The following is a 17,761-nucleotide window of genomic DNA, read 5'->3' on the forward strand; positions in this document are numbered from 1 at the left end:
GTGTTGGGCCAGGAACCACAATGTGTGAGAAAGTGCCTGAGAACAAAACAAAGGTTGATGCACACAGTTAAATCCTGTGAGGAATACTTGCAAACTGATATTAATAGAACTCAATTCAAGGAAATTCTGATGATTATGCATCTTATAACTAGAAAATATAGGTATCACAAAAGTCATTGATGGATCAGAGAAGAAATCACAGGGAAATTAGAAAGTATCTTGTGACAAATGAAAATACAACATACCAAAAGTTATGTTTTGAAAATAATGCTAAGAGGAAAATTCAGACCTGTAAATGCTTACATTAATAAGAAGAATGATCTCAAATCAACCTACAAATCCAGAAAAAAACCCAAAATGAAACAAAAACCAAAAAAACCCAACAACTAATTCCAATGCTAGTAAAAGGGAAGGAATAATAAAAATTAGATTGCAGATAAATAGGTAAAAGAAAAACAATACAGAAAAATCAACAAAACCAAAAGTTGGGTCTTCAAAAAGAACAATTAAATAACTAAGAAAAAAAAGAAGATTCAAATTACTAAAATTAGAAAAGGAAGTAAGGACATTACTGCTGATTTTACAGCAAGGATTATAAGACTGTATACCAAAAATTAAATAACCTAGATGAAATGGAAAATTTCCTAGAAACATAACCCTTACTAAGTTTGAATCAGGAAGAAAGGGAAAATCTGAATAGATCTATCACTATTAAGAAGGTTGTAACAGTAATAAAAAAATCTCCCAACAAAGAAAAGCTCTGGACCTGATAGCTTTATTGGTGAATTCTACTCAACATTTAAAAAGAGTCAATACCAATCCTTCTGAAACTCTTCAAAAAAACTGATGAGGAGGGAATACTACTAACTCATTCTATCAAGCCATCCATTACCCAATACCAAAGCCCAAAAGACACTACAAGCAAACAACATGGACAACAGAGCAGTGATTGTGGGGGCAATGGGGGTGGGGGGTGGAGGTAGAAGAGGGTATATGGGGATAAATAATAATAAAAAAATACAATAAAAATAAAATAATAAAAAAATTAAAAAAAGAAAAACCAAAGACGAATATCCTTCATGAATGTAAATGTAAGAATCCTCAACAAAGCACTAGCAAACATAATTCAGCAGTATATTTAAAGGATTATATACCATGAATCAGTGGGATTGATACCTGGAATGCAACGACAGTTCAAAATATGAAAACTGATCCATATATTATATCGAGGTAACCATGGTTACCCCAATCGAGGCAGAAAAAAATCTGACAAAATTTAATGCCCTTCATTAAATGAAAAAAACAAACAGACAACAACAACAAAAAAAACACTCAACAAACTGGGAACATAAGAAAAATACCTCATTATATAATAAAGGCCATATATAAAAAACCCTGAGCCAACATCATACTCAATAGTTAAAAGACTGAAAGCTTTCTACCTACGGTCAGTAACAGGATGCCTGCTTTCACTATTTCTATTTAACATAGTATTGGAAGTTCTAGCCAAAGCAATCAGGCAAGAAAAAGAAATAGAAGGCATCCAAATTGGAAAGACTGAAGTAATTATCTGTATTGGGAGATGACACAATTTATATATGGATAACCCTAAAAAGGGCACACACACACACACACACACACACACACACACTCTCTCTCTCTCTTAAAATTAATAAATTCAGCAAGGTTGCAGGATAAAAAAATCAAGACACAAAAGTTTCATGTCTAAACACCAACAATGAATAATAGGAAAAGAAAGTAAGAAAACAATTCCATTTACAAAAGCATCAAAAAGAATAAAATCTTTAGGAATCCATTTAACCCAGGAACCAAAAGACTTGTATACTGAAATCTATAAACAATGTTGAAAGACATAAATAAATGGAAAGATATCTGACGTTTATGGACCAGAAGACTAAATCTTGTAAAGACACCAATAATACCCAAAGTAATCTACAGATTCAGTGCAATCCCTATTAAAATCCCAATGCTGTTTTGGCAGAAATTGAAAAATCCATCCTGAAATTCATATGGAATCTTAAGGAGGGAGAGGAAAAGAGGTAACCAGTTGATGTTTCTCTCATACATTGATGTTTCTTGCCTTCCCTTTCTCCTTCCCTCCCTCCCCTCTCTCTAAAAATAAATAAAATCTTTTTTAAAAAATGGTGCTGGGTCAACTGGTTATTTGCATGAAAAAGAATGAAGTTAAACCCTTATTTTACATCATATACAAAACTTAACTCAAAATGAATCAAAGACCTAAATATAAGAACTAAAACGTAAAGCTCTTAGAAGAAAATCCAGTGGAAGCACTACGTGACACTAAATTTGGCAATGATTTCTTGAATATAATACCAAAAGCACAGGCAACAAAAGGAAAACAGATAAACTGGACTTAATTAAAAATAAAAACTTTTGTGTATCACAGGACATTATGACAAAAGTGAGAGAAACCCCACAGAATGGGAAGGAAATATCTCCAAGTCATGTATGTGATAAGGAATTAATATTCAGAATATATCAAGAACTCCTACAACCCAACAACAAAAAAATCAAACTTAAAAAAATGGGAAAAGGACTTGAATAGATATTCCTTCAAAGAAGATATACAAATGGCCAATAAGCACATGATGAGATACTCAACATCACTAATCTTTAGGGAAATGCAAATCGAAACCATAATGAGATGTCACTTCACACCTATTAGGACGGTTACTATAAAAAACAAATGTTTAATGCATTTCTGGTGGGAATATAAAATGGTACAGCCACAGGAATTTTCAAGAAAGCAAACACAGAATTTCCACATGCTCTAGCAAATTCCACTTCAGAGTATATACCCAAAAGAACTGAAAGCAGGAACTCAAGTTGACATTTGTTTACCCATGTTCTTAGCAGTATTCATAACAGCTAAAAGGTGAAAATCACCCAAATGTCTATCTACAGATGAATGGGTAAACAAAATGTAATATGTACATTTAAGAAAGTATTATTCAGTCTTAAATAGAAATGAAGTTCACACTCATGCTACAATGTGGATGAACCTTAAAAACATTAGGCTAAGTGAAATAAACCAGACATAAAAGGACATGATTCCACTCATACTAGCTATCTAGAATAATCAAATTCATAGAGACAAAAAGTAGAATGGTGGTTGTCAGGGACTCTGGGGAGTCGGGAATGAATGGGGAGTTATTTTTTAATAGGTACAGAGTTTCAGTTTAGAATTATGAAAAAGTTTTAAAAATGGATAGTGGTGATGGCTGCACAATAATGTATAATTACTTAATGTCACTGAATTATAATACCCAAAAATGGTTAAAATAGTACATTTTATGTTATGTATATTTTGCCACAGTAAAAAGAAAAATTCTAACAAATCTTTTAAAAATATTCACTCATTGTTTAATGATTTACAGTACCTTTTTTATAATTATCAAAATTAGTTTATTGCCTGTCATATATGCTGTAAATCTATTTAGCCAGTTGTTAACTGATTTTTGACTTTGATATTTTTTCCATATAGGAAATTTTAATCAGTCTTTTATTTAATGATTTATTAAAGGGTATACAGTTTCAATTTAAGGTGAAAAATTCTTCAGATGGATGGTGAAGATGGTTGCACAAAAATGTAAATATACTTAATGCCATTGAACCGTGCATTTAAAAATGGTTAAAATGTTAAGTTTTGTTATGTATATTTTACCACTTTAAAATAAATAACAACCAAGTTTGGTTGTTTATATATTAGGAGTTGAGACTAGCTCTAATATTTCTTCCCTTTAAGGGCTACAATTTATAAAGCAAATACACAAGGAAAGTAGGTACAGATTTCCCAAATCTCTGTGGCACCTATAAGCCCCACAGCAAAGGCTATGGCAGCAGCAAGTTGGAGAAAGTAGCTTCAACTTGAGGTTAGCTTGGGATGTCCCATCCTGGGCCTAGGCTGGGGTACCTCTGTATGCAGGCTAGCACAGAGAGATGAGATGGGGTAGGCAGAATGGACTTACTCAAGTCATCCTATGAGATTCTATGAGCCTGGATCACAAGCCTTCTTACATGTGCAGGCATGTATAAAACCCAGAAAGCAAGCTAGAAGGGTACCCTGGGAACACCCAGATGTGGAGTTATGAGAAAGTGACATACAAAAGGACATGAGCAGGGTGACCTTTACACAAGTGATCTGGCTTAATTATTTCAGGCTCTCTCTAACTAGGTGAGGTGGAGGTGGGAGTTGAGGGGTGGTACAGGGGAAGAAAGCCCAGGATTATTCTAACTGCTGTCCTGAATGGGGAAAACACTGAAATGCCCTCTTTCAGGTACAAATGTTAGAAGAGCAAAGGAGAGACTCTTCTATCATCTCAATAATGCATAATGGACTTTAGGGGAAGAGTATACAAATCATTATTCTTTCTGTATAATGTGAGCTTTCTCATCTTTATTACGTACCTCTGATTGACTCCTCTCATAATACTAGTTGGAGACCAGAGAGGCAGCTGAGCTGTGAGAATCACGCCCAGAAGAAACTGATTTGGCTTCTGTACATCTGGATAAGCTGAAGTATCTGTCTGACTAAGAGTATATAGCTGATCACAGGCAACACGACGAATCTGAAATGATATTAGTGGCAAAAAACGTCCACCAATCAACATTTAGTGATTGCTTAAAAAATAATTTTCCTTCAAAATCTACATTTTGAAGAATACTACAAAAGTTTGAGTGTTTCAACCATTAATGATAAAGGTTACATTGAATAAACTAGGATTAAAACAAGTGTGTTCTAGGGAGTGATTTCCCAAATTACTCTATTATTCTACTCTAATCAACAGATTTATAATTTAATGTAAACGAAAGTAAGAAAAGTTAACTTTCAAGGTTGTGTAAGAAAATCGAAACTATAAAATCAAATAAAAGTTCATGGCTTAATATTGACCTTTCTTGATTTTGACCAACATGTTAATGCTGAATGTCAGCTGCCTTTGACAGCTATGGGTGTTGAACACTGGCTGTAACATTTTGTTTGTAATAAACACAAATTAATTGTAGCACCAGTCTCTTAACTTTTTGAGGAAGATGGGACTAGAAAGGAGGGCAGGTAGTCCAAATGGTCACTTTGCTACAAAGTTGTCTGCGGCCCCTTTGTATGAATCCCTGAGTGGACTAAATGCCATTCCTCTGTACTCCCTATAATGTCACAAGAATTCAGAGAGCCAGAGACAGAATAGGGCCAAAGGTTTTTCTTTTTTTTCTTTTCTTTTCTTTTCTTTTCTTTTCTTTTCTTTTCTTTTCTTTTCTTTTCTTAAGTAATGTAACTGCCCTGGCTGGTGTGGCTCAGTGTACTGAGCACCGGCCTGCAAACATAGAGGTTATCGGTTCGATTCCTGGTCGGGGCACATGCCTGGGTTGTGGCCTGTTCCCTGGCCAGAGGCACATGAGAGGCAACTGATTGATGTTTCTCTCACATATCAAGGTTCCTCTCCCTCTCTTTCTCCCTCCCTTCCTGTCTCTCTAAAAATAAATAAATAAAATCTTAAAAAAAAGTAATGTAATCAATCCTTACCTCAGCACTTGGTGATCCAAGCAGAATATCAATGATAAAATCAGCAACACAGGGCAAGGTATAGAAAGATGCTAATGATAGGAATAAGGAGAATTGTGGGTAGGGAGAAAATTAAGTTAGGAAGTGCATTTTCAAAATTTTTAAAATTTTGAAAAATTTCTTAAGCTTAACTATAGCAGAAATTCATCTCTTCTACATGGAAGCAAATTCAGAAACTTTGATAACCGCCTCCATGCCTGTGAGGTTCTAAAATGCTCAAGAGCAGGACCACTTCTCGGTCATCTTTGTACCTCCACATTTTTAGCATGATGCCTCATACATACGAGTTACAGAATAAACAAGCCTTGTGTTGACAGACTATCAATATTTGTGAACTATAAAATATACCCTATCACAGATTTAAAGGTGATAAAAAAAAAAGCTTAAGGGAAGTTGTAACTCTTTTCATTTTTATTTTAAAATACCTCTAATTGTAGGAAAAATGAACTAAGTATGGCATATGATCAAAAGCATGTCATGACTCACACTGCTCATATATAAACCTTCGAAAGCACTCTTGCTCAAAGTAAATAATCTTAGATACTACTGTGATGTGCCATAAATATATAACCTTTTCTATACGTATATCTTGGTTATCTTGTATAACGAACTTGGATGTTAGGGTAAATACATAATGATCACCAATCCTACATAACAAGCAGCCTGAATCATTAATAACAGTGAAGAACACAGCTCTTGTGTGTCGGCACAATTTTTAAAAGTGGAGCTGTTAAGACTTCATTCCTGAATAAGTATTTATTGAGGGCCTGCTACACACTGGGCAGTATTGGGTGCTGGAGATTCAGTAGGGAAGAAAACGGACAAAAGTCTCTGTCCTTATGGAGCTTACAGTCTAACTGTGGAAGGGATGATGAGAATGAACATGACGAGTAAATAAATTATATGCTATAAAGTGATAACTAATAAAGCAAAAAATAAGGTGAGGGGTTTAGGTAGTGCTGGGGCAGGTGAGCACTGTGATTTTTTTTTAAAAAGGTGGTCAGAGAAGTCTCATTAAAAAAGTGACATTAAGCAAAGACTTGTAGGAAATGAGGAAGAGAGCGCCACGTAGACAGATGGGGGAAGGATGCACCAGGAAGGCGGAGCAGCCAGTGCGAAGGCTCTGAGGCAGCAAAGTGCCTGGTGTACCGGGAACAGCAGAGACTGAAGCATGTGGTGAGGGGCGAGTAGGAAAAGGTGAAGGCACACAGGTATCAAGGGTGTAGACTGTGCCGGGCCTTGACGGCCTCAGTAAAGACTTTGATTTACTTGGTGTGAACTGAAGAGCCACTGCAAGGTTTTAAACAGAGTGACGGGATCTAACTTACATTTAAGAAGGTCCACTCTGGTGACTGTGTGGACAATAAACTGCAAGGGTAGAAGCAGGGCACTATGGCTATGATCCCAGTAAGAGATGATGGCAAATCCGAAGGTAATACTAGTGAAGGGGTAGAATCTAGGTATAATTTAGAGGATGTGCCGATAGGTTAGATATAGGGTGTGGAAAAAAAAAAATCGAGGATGACTCCGAGGTTTTTGGCCACAGAAAAACTGCTAATAATTACATTGGGAAAACTCTTGGCTGACATGGGCCAGATCAATAGTTCAGTTCTAGACATGGTAAGTTTGAAAAGTCTATCTGATCTGTAAGTGGAAATGTCAGGGGTTTGGTCCAGGCTGTAGATCCACATTTAGGTATTAGCATATAGAAGGAATTTATAGCCGTGAAGGTGGATGAGATCACGGAGAGGAGGAATGTAGGCAGTGACAAGACAGTGATGAGGGACTGAGCCCTGTGGTGTTCTAACCTGAAAAGTGTGATTAATAAAAGCTCCACTTGCTAAAGCCAACAATAAAGTTAAAAGGGCAAATCTTAAGTTTCATAATTTTTAAGTGGAGTCATTATCAGTTTAGGAATTGATATATAATTCTAATTCTATAGTTTATGAACTAAAAATTTGGTTTTTTTAAATTCTTCAACTAGATAGACAGTAAGCTCCGGGAGAGCAAACATACTACCTTTTGTAACACCCACTGTGGATGCTTGTATATAGTAGGTGCTCAATAAATACTCAAAATTTACCTATTCTAGCACTATTCTTACTTATTCCACATGCCAACTTTCCCCCCTTTTCTTTTCTATTAATATGACTTTATCTACAAAGGAATGTAAATAACTCCTGCAGAAGCCCAGTTTTCTCCTAAAGGAGATGAATCCCAAGCAGCCCTCTGCATACCCAGCTGCTGGCTTCGAAGCTGCAGGCAGGTCACGAGAAGAGACAGAGCCTCCCCGGCGATCAGGGCATCTTTGGTGGACACAGACAGCTGCCGCACACAGATGCCCGCATGCAGGGCGACGGGCTCCCCTTCACTCCCGGAGCTGCAATTGCTTCCTGGAACAAGCAAGAGGAGGCTACTGCAGATCCTACAGGACCAGCAGGATACTCTAATATCCTTTTACTGTGTTCCCCAGGATCCTCAAGTGAAATCATATAGTTCAAGAAGACACTTTGGTTTAAGACACAAGAAAAGACTTAAATCACTTTATGTGACTGCTTTGCACCTAAAACACATTTCGAAGCACTAAAAATGTGTTTATGAGGCAAAACTAATTTCAGGTGATAGAAGTAAGAATACTGCAGTTTTGGAGATATGAGGGACTCTTCCTGGGATGTTAGAAATACTCCTTATCTTGATGCAGATGGGTTACAATATGTAAAAATCCTAAAAATTCTGTACATTTAACAGTTATGTATGTCACACATATTAAAAACTTTTTTATTACTGAGGTATACACACACATAGATTGAGTAGGGGAACCAAATGAAGCAGAAAAGTAAAGCTATTTATAAAGGTCTAATAGAAAATAAATGGCTCAACCAAAAAAATTACTTTCCAGGTAGGAATTCCAGACAAATTTTTATTACAGCCACAATTACTGGCCTCATGACATTTTATATTCAGCAACATAAAAAACTCTCTTTGATTTGGTTTTCCCATGTATTCTGTGTTTATATATTTTTTCTTAAATGAAGTATGATATATATACATACATACAGTAGTGTGCACAAATTTTAAGTGTATAGCTTGATGAATTTTTACTAATGCTGAAAAGCAGGAGAAAAGGATTTCTCCTTTTTGTGACTGCACAACCTATACAGATATGATTCTTACAGCTATTTCTTGTCCCATTTTGTAATGGTTTTCTTTTTAATCGGTACCTGAACTGCTGAGCCTGTTTCGAATTCCAGCAGGAAACAGAGAATTACTTTCTTTAATTGGCTGGCTACTCCCAACAAGGTCAAGCCGTCCTGCAGCAGCAGCCCATGACAGTCTCATGAAACAAGCCACGGTAGAAGTAAAGTCATTTACTTCCATTGTCTAAAGAAGCATGAAAGAGTGTTAAGAGAAAAGGTAGTGCTGGGACACATTCCATTGGCTTCTATAACCTTTTTAATGTTCTCAGTTTTGTGAGACTCTTTCCCCTCAAGATCACCTAGAGGACCACCTTTTTAATGCTTCCATGCTGTTCAAAGACTTGATATCTCTGTTACCTGTAAAACAAAAACTGATCTCCATGCTCTGGCTTTAAATTAACTGCTACCAGTTTGGTTTTATCTTTTCTCCCCTTCCCCACACTGCACTTTGGCCTGCGTGAACTACTGTGTGACTGCCCATAAGCCTCCAGTTTTCCCCAACTTTGCTCATGCCCTCCCTTTTGCATGAACAACTCTCCTTCCTCTAACTCTCCATACTTATCTCTACATATCTAATCCTCATCTATTCTTCAAGGCCTACCTCAAATGCCCCCTCCTACATAAAATCATTCATGATAGCCACAGGTTATTATTCCACTTCGTCTGAAGGGCCCTAGAATGCTTTTTGCTTTTGTAGTTCTCTTTAACAACTGACATTTCCACCTTGAATTATAATTATTTCTACACTAGTGGCCTCTTTCTTATCACAAATTTCTTTAAGGCAATGATCATGTTAATACTCAATTATATGTGAACAGCCCCTCCCCTTAACCAATCCTTTCTAAATAGGAGGTACTTAATAATTCTTGAATACACAAATCACTTACTTGTATTGCAACTCGTGCAGCAGGGATGATTTCCTCAACCCTGATAGAAGACCTGTCAGACACTGACAACTGTCGGTAGGATGACTTTTCTGGCGTACCACACAAGGACATCTGCCTGCTGGTCTGCCGGCTGACGTTTCGGAATGGGCGAGAAGAAAGTGCTTCTATACCATCTTTGGTGAGGTCTTCATCTAATAATGTGGGCATTGTTTGTCCGACAAGTAAAAATCTTAAAAGGAAATAAAAAGGTACACTTACTCAAACTCAGTTCACACTATTTAAAGTGATGGGATTGGTAAGAAAAGTAGTCAAGTATTGCCTCGTGAGACTAACACAATGTATTAACATACCTGGCAAGCTGCAGACAGATGGAATAAACTCCCTGCCTTGTTTCATAGTCGACTTCAGATGGGATGGAGTCCCTCTGCATGACATTTACAACCAAACTTCAAAAAAGAGAAAAAAGGCAGGATATTAAAGACGTGTTTCTTTCATAAGAAATTTTCTGTTAGTAATTTAATTGCTAAAAAATGTTATCAGTAACTCAAAATTTCTACAAGATCCTTACATAGAGAATGAACCATACATATCTCTATCGTAATGATTGCTTATGATACCTATAATCCTGCTGGTCCATTTAGAATCAGACTCCTTATTAAGCCAAAAAAAGATACCCAGCATAGTGTTTGCATAGTTCCTTTTCTACTAACTGGTTTCAGTTTGCTGAAGCACCGGTAGAACTATCAATTCAAACATATACCCAGAATTGGGGCATTCAAAAAAATTTGTTTTTCGCAGTCACTACAACCTATATTACTGCAGAAGCTTCGCAACTGTTCTTCTTGCTACCATTCTAGATGCTCCACCTCCAAAATCTAGTCTCAAGAGACCAACCAGAATGATCCCTTTAAAATCTAAGTCAGATATGGCACTCCTCCAATGGCTTCCTATTGCCTACAGAGAAAAAAAAGGCAATCTGCATAGTAGCCTATAAGATCCCACATAACCTGACCTTTGGTATGTCTGTAACTGCTGCCTGCCTCACTCTGCCCCAACCACAGTGGCCTCCTGCTGGTCTCTGCAGACATCAGGCCGGCCCCACTAAGGGGCAGTGGCTGCTCCTGTGGACGGCTTTCTCCAGTTATCTCAAGGTCTCGCTCCCACACCTCCTTCACATCTCTGTAAAATATCACCCTGTCAGTGAAGCTTTCCCTGACCGCTCCATTGAAAATCAAAATCCTCTCCACCCCCTTCTTCCTTGTCTTATTTTTCTCTACAGCTCTCATTACCACCTGACATACACTTTTACTTCTGCCTGTATTGCTTATCTCTCTCTCTAGATAGTAAACTTCACTAGGATAGGGTTTTTGTCTAATCTATTCAATGCTCTGTTCCCTCTGCTTAGAACAATGACTGGCACGTAAATTAACTGACATACAAGAAGTCAGAAGTAAAATGCCTTTATTAGCAGAAGGCTGTAATGGGCTGAGTAAACTAAAATGAGTTGTTACAAGAACATCTCTACAATGTTGAAAAAAGAATAAAACTACAGTATATGTGCATTAGGCATTCTGCTTGCTTGGGAATTTCTTCAGTTCTCTCTCTCTCTTTCTCCTCCCCTTTATCTCCTCATGGTCTCACCCAACTTGTCTTCCTTCAAGGCCTCCGAACAGTTAATTTCTTCAATTATCTGCTGCTCAAACTTCAAGTTAGTTTTCACTCCTGGAGGAAATAGCATGCCTAATTCTTCCTAGAGCAAATCTCCTTTCAACTGCAGTAGAACTCAGCCCCTTAATCGATCACCCCTTTCTCATTTTTACTCGTTTCTTCTTCATTGGCCCCTTCTAGTCTGCCTATAAAGAGAATCAAGTCTTCTACAAGTTAAAAACAAAACTGAAGTAGTAAACTTCCCCCTTCGTTACTCTTACTAAGTTACTGTCACTCCCTTCTTGTCACTCACTGTAAGGCAGAGACGTCCACTGACAGAATGTACATCCCATTCTCATACCTGCCACTCAACTCTGCCACCTGCTTATGCCCTAACAGCTGTGCTTCCACAACGATGCCTCCCCCAAATCTCTAACGCCATCCTCCACTTCTCCGGAGAGCACCGCATCCAAACCATCCACTTCACGTGACCCACAAAGGGCCTCATACTCAACTGAATTCATTTCTTCTGACTTCCTCTGTTTCCTCCATCTCCTTCCATGTTTATTTTCCATACGGACTAGAGAGTCACCATTTATTGATTCTCCCAAGCTAGCAATCATGTTCCTACCATAGTCATGTATCTAAGTATCAAGACGTGCCTATTTTTACCTCATAAATGTCATTCTACCACTGCCCTAAATTTAGAACTTGTCGTCTGTTCTCTGGACCACTGCCACAGCTCTTAATAGTTCTCCCTGCCTTCAGTCTCTCCCACTTCTATTCTTCTCCACTGCAGGCAGAGTAATTGTTCTACCTAATTCCCAGCTTAGAAACTTCCTCTTTTTCCATGGTTTACAAGATAATGTTGAAATTCCTCAATGTGACCCTTCTTTTCTCCCTTATCCTTGGCTCCAGCCTCACCAGGCAACTGCAGTTTCCAAGAGAGGCCATTACTTTTGTGCTTCACTTGTCCCCAACCCCGCCTCTGGCTTAAGAGTGCCCTTGCCCTGCTTATTTACCTAGGGAATGACTCCTCGTTTCGCAATCCCCAGCTCAAATGTCAACTTCTGTGAAGCATTTCCTAATCTTATGACACCCTCTAATCAAATTTAATCAATTTAACCACTACTTATTGCCCTAACTGCCACAGCACTTTTGTATAAGCCTCTGTATGAATAGTTACAATAACTATTAAATCATGAGCCTCTTAAGGGCAGGGATAATACCTAATTTATCTTTGTATCCTCAGAACTAATGCCTTATACAACATGGACTACTGAGAATCAAATTCACCTTATCACACACTGATGTGGGGATCAACAGAAATGGATATAGCTTCCTATCCTCTACTCTTCCTGAGAATTTCCCCACTACCAGAGGGGAAAGAGATGTGCTTCTCTAAGTTTTCCAAATAATCAGAAGTCATACATGAACTAAAGTATTCCAAAGGCTGAAACATCATTCCTTCTTATTATAACTCTCATAATGCTTCACATAGCACCTTGTAGGAATAAGTGAAGCTTGGCAAAAGACGTTAATCAAAATAATATAATCATTTCTTGCATTTCACATAACACTGTATTGAAATGCTAACCTCAAACCTCCTGCTTTGAGGAAGTTCTCACAGAAGGATTTTGCACAGTTTCTTGCCATGTCATCGTCGGCTGTTGGCATGAGTTTGGAGCTTAGAACCTTAGAAATAGATAAGCACAATTAATCATCCCAACACTTCCAGCAGAAATTATTCCTTTACTAAATAATCACACAACTCAAGTCACAATCTCTTTAAATGCTGCATGCCATTTTTCCTCCCAGAAGTATAAGGAAGCTCATGTTTCACAATTAAATAATCACATTTTCCAAGTTCTATTTACCTAGCTAGAAAAATATATTCTGAAGAAAGTCGATGTGTTCTTTTTATTAAACCAGCAAACGTGACTGTCTCAGTCTCTCAGGCTTAGGTAAGAATAGATACATTATATATGATGTGCTAGATATGCTCTTGAAAAACCATATAAATTAGGTTTTATAAAACAGCCCATTTACTAAAAATGCTAAATGAGTTCCCTACTAATGATTCTTTACTTTTTTCTACTCATTGAGCATCTACAATGTACCAGGCCTGAGAGGAGGTGCATAACATGTATTCTCTCTTCATCTCACTATGCATGGCATACATATTTTACTTTATAGGTAAAGACCACTATCTGTGAGGTTTAGTGACCTCCCATCAAAGGTCATATGATGAGAATTTAAATCCAAATGTGCCTCGCTTTAGTATCAATGCCCCCTTTACAACAGTGCCATACTTACCTATAGGAAAACTTAGCTGAATATTTTGGTATGGCAGAGAATTATTTCACATAAATAATTAAACTATAGTATGAGACTACAAATCTAGCTCACATTCTGGTTTTACCCCTTACAGCTGACAGATCTCAGGCATGTAAGCCTCCCCTTTGTCTTAGTTTTCTTATCAGCTAAATTAGGATAATAATTACTTTTACCAGAGGATCATTTGGATTTAATAAAGTAACACAGCTTAAGGTGCTTAGTATAAGCACTGGCACTTTTTCAATTACTCAGTAAACAATTGCTTATTTAGTTATTATGATTAAAAAAAAAAGAAGAAGAAAGACTTCATTGTCACAATTTCCCCAAGGTTTTAAACTACATATAATTCAAGATCCTTTTCTGTTCTAAAAAAATCTGCTCCTGTGAACATACAGCGGTCTTATGAGTGTAGATTTTTAATGTAAAATTAAAAAAAAAAAAAGACGCTTCTTCCTAAACTGCTCCTTAGGAATCAGCCCTGGATTACGGGCAGGGGAACGAGGAAACCCTCCGTAATTCTAGCCCTTCCTGTGTGTTGATACCCACACGCACCCACTCCCCATGCTCAATGGACAACGATTCAGGGAAAATGAAATGTTGCTTCCAAGGAATGGGTATTTGACATATCCACTCTGAGGTTTCCTAGTAGGCAAACGTGAGCTAAAGATCGAAACATAAAGAAATTTAACCTTTCAGGTCACAGTAAAAACAAGAGCTCTGGGAGTGCTACATTTTCCAAATGTTTTCTGTTGTCTAAAGCAAAAGAAAACCTACCAAAGGAACTTCCAGTTAGAAGTCCTAAAACTGTACCGGAGTTATTTTACTGCTAAGTCTTTTGGTTCTAAGATAATGCCACCTAACTAGCTGATTACCAGTGAGACCCTCTGGTGGACCATTCCGTTTTTCTAGGTGCTCTCAAACATGGGTATTAAGATTTATACTTCAACTTTTTTGAGACAATCATTCAAAAGAAAACGACAAATCTGGGAGCAATGTAAAGTTCAATATTTATAAGCTTAAATTGGCCCAAAAGTTCTAAGCAATTTTCATTTTGGAATATTATACCTATTTTGAATGTCCACATTAAATAAGTATAGGCTTTACTTTAAAAATATTTGCTAAATATTTTCTACTTTTGAATCCAATACAGCTTTTGATAAGAATAACTAGTTTAAGGCAAATATGAAATGTTACCACAGCTTGAACATATAAGCAACAAGTAGACCATAAAAATGAATGAATATACTCCAATTAGATTATCAGATGAAATAAAACTTGGAAAAAATGCCCAAGCAGGTACCCTTTAGCAATTATAACTTTTATTATGACTTAAAATATACTCAAGAAAACAATAATTTGATAACTAAGGCTGTTTAGGTATCGATATGAATTCTTAAATATAATTTCCTGGGTCAAAGCAAAATCATCTAGGGCTTTATTTTCTCCAGACTTAACATGGCACAAGGGTCTGACTCCTGACCCTCCAAGAGCAGGACTGTTTTTACCTGGTTACTTTCCCATACTGCTTTGTTAATGCTTTGCTTTCAAGACTCCTTATACCCAGCCTCCCCTATGTCTTATGAATATAAGACCTTGGAGCAAATATCTTGTCTTTCAACTCTGACCTCTTAACTACCACAATGACTTGTAATAAATGTTTAATGAATGAAATCTACTATTAATTTAAAGCTACTTTTTGGGGGAGGGCGGCAGAAAATAAAAATATTCTTTTGTTCCAATTCTTCCAATGGCTTTTTTTAACCCTAAAATAATAATAATGTCAACATGTCTCTTGACAAATTGCTCATAAAGCTTCATTAATATCAACAAATTATAATATTAAAAAAATTAAATGCATTTAATAACAAGAAGGCTTAGGATTAATAATTGATATTATACAGCTCTGGCTTATGTGGCTCAGTAGATTGAGTGCTGGCCTGTGAACAAAAAGATCACCAGTCTGATTCCCACTCAGGGCACACGCCTGGGATGCAGGCCAGGTCCCCAGTTGGGGGCATGTGAGAAGCAACCACACATTGATATTTCTCTCTTTCTCCCTCCATGTCTCTCTCTCTCTAAAAATAAATAAACAAATAAATCTTTAAAAAATAGACTTTATTAAAAAATAATTGATATTATACCTACTTGTAAAACTTGTAGAGGACATATTTTAAAGATAAGGCTTCCTAATTATTTAGATGCTATTTTGTAAGTATAACAACATACACAGCTATAAATTGAAAAAACTGGGCATTTAGAGAAGGAGGATAAGTAAGGGAAGGGTTTAGTCAAATAACCTGTATAAATGACTCATGGACATGGACAACGGGGAGGGATATGATTGCGGGAGAGGGGGTGGGTTGGGTGGGGGAGAGAAATTGGGGGAAAAGGGGACAACTGTAATTGAAAAACCAAAAATAAAAAAAATAAAAAAAATAAAAGGCAAAAATCAAAATATTTCAATTTATATTCTATTTTGTACTTTTTTTTTAAGTGAATTTTTTACAGATCAAGCCTGTTTACTTATTTCTGTCATTGGAAAACATGATTCTGCAAGCCAAAACAAAATGAAAAGAAATTAAGTTTCTTACTTCTAAGTTGTAAAGCACTCTGAAGGTGGACATTCCTGGAGCAAAAGATCGAAACAGACTCTCTAATATTGAACTGGCACTTGGCTGATGCTGTTGCTTTGAAGAGAGGGATGGAGATTTTGAAGACTGAGAACTTGTTTCAGACAGCAATGTTTTCTGAGTTTAAAAAAATAATAATAAAAAAGAATGTATGTCTTAAAATCACAAATTAAAAAAAAGAACAGAAATCTGTATTCTAATATATTTTTCCTTTTTAATAAATCCAAACCAATGACCTTTTCTAAAAATTAATCTCATAAAACCACATCAACCTGTAATTATTAATGACATCAAACTCTATTACACAAACTGTAAGTGCTCAACAGCATTATAATCCTATTTTAAGCAACATCAGTACAGTCTTAATTTGTTTTTGTGTTTTAAAACCTGTACCTCTAAATATCGATGATGAAACTATAAGACTGCAAAAGTGGTAGTTTTGAGAATTTTTGAACGAGTACTTAGTGAAATATTTTATTATATTAGTTCTCTTCTCCCTCAAGTTAATATGTAAGTCAAATATGACAAGACAGAGTTGATCTAAACACCAACCACTGAAATATAAAATTCTTAATTCTAACAACTTTGCTATAAATTAGTTTATTCTGAGAACATAACATTATGGATAAAACACAATTTCAATATATACATAAAGGAACAATAACCTAAGAATTAAATACAATGAACTTTAAATATCACAGTGAAATAAATTAAAAGATAATCCATTTATGTAAGCAACTCAAACATAAGCAACAATCACAATCAGAGAGGCATCATGAGAGAAGAATCAGAACTAGAGTCTGATCTTGGACAAGACACTTCATCTCTCTGGGCTTTGGTTTCCTAACATAACATGAAGTAGAAGTAGATGATATTAAAGACTATTCTAGTTTTAAAATCTGACATAACTTTTGACTCTATCTATTTTAAAAGCCAATGAAGTTATGATTTCCATTTACATAAGTTTTTCAAAAGAAGAAAACCCATTATGGGAAAGATGGTATCAAGTGACTTAATGTGATTTCATGTTGTATTTTCGCTGAATCATCACATAAAATTCCACATCAGTTAAATAACTATAAAGATGCTCATACCTTTCTTCCTAAAGAATCAAGTTGATCAAGGGCTTCCTGAATGGCTGGATCAGTGGGTATTAAGAGCAGCAGCTTTCGTACTCGTAGAGTTATCCTTAAATTTTTCAAAATAAAATTTTTTTCAGATAAGCCACAGTTTCAACAACATTTAGTATGAAATGTAACATAAAATACATTTCAACTGAAAGGTCACTTGGTTCCCTAATCTTTATAACTGTCTTTTATGCTTTATAAATATTTCATTTACCTTGGCTCCTCTAGATTGGCAAGCTGGTAAAGCATGTCAAATACATTACACACAAGTGCCATCACAACACCAGGAAGGGATTTCTCCTGAAGGAAAAAATGCAAAATACAAATATAAATTTAC

General features: G+C 36.3%; 1 protein-coding gene across 1 annotated transcript in view; it reads right to left on the minus strand.

Moving 5' to 3' along the window:
• USP24 (ubiquitin specific peptidase 24) overlaps nt 1-17,761 on the minus strand; it is a 128,041-nt gene that overhangs the window by 41,349 nt on the left and 68,931 nt on the right. Inside the window, exons 29-38 of the mRNA XM_090269535.1 lie at nt 17,639-17,724; nt 17,392-17,485; nt 16,259-16,414; nt 12,928-13,025; nt 10,034-10,129; nt 9,684-9,912; nt 8,821-8,980; nt 7,837-7,992; nt 5,561-5,631; nt 4,450-4,610 (exon numbers count right to left, since the gene is read on the minus strand). Of these exons, the coding sequence (XP_090125661.1) occupies nt 4,450-4,610; nt 5,561-5,631; nt 7,837-7,992; nt 8,821-8,980; nt 9,684-9,912; nt 10,034-10,129; nt 12,928-13,025; nt 16,259-16,414; nt 17,392-17,485; nt 17,639-17,724 (1,307 nt within the window). The remainder of the gene's footprint in view (nt 1-4,449; nt 4,611-5,560; nt 5,632-7,836; nt 7,993-8,820; nt 8,981-9,683; nt 9,913-10,033; nt 10,130-12,927; nt 13,026-16,258; nt 16,415-17,391; nt 17,486-17,638; nt 17,725-17,761) is intronic.

This window comes from Furipterus horrens, unplaced genomic scaffold, assembly GCF_987537825.1.
Source record: "Furipterus horrens unplaced genomic scaffold, mFurHor1.1.pri manual_scaffold_3, whole genome shotgun sequence".
Lineage (NCBI taxonomy): Eukaryota > Metazoa > Chordata > Mammalia > Chiroptera > Furipteridae > Furipterus > Furipterus horrens.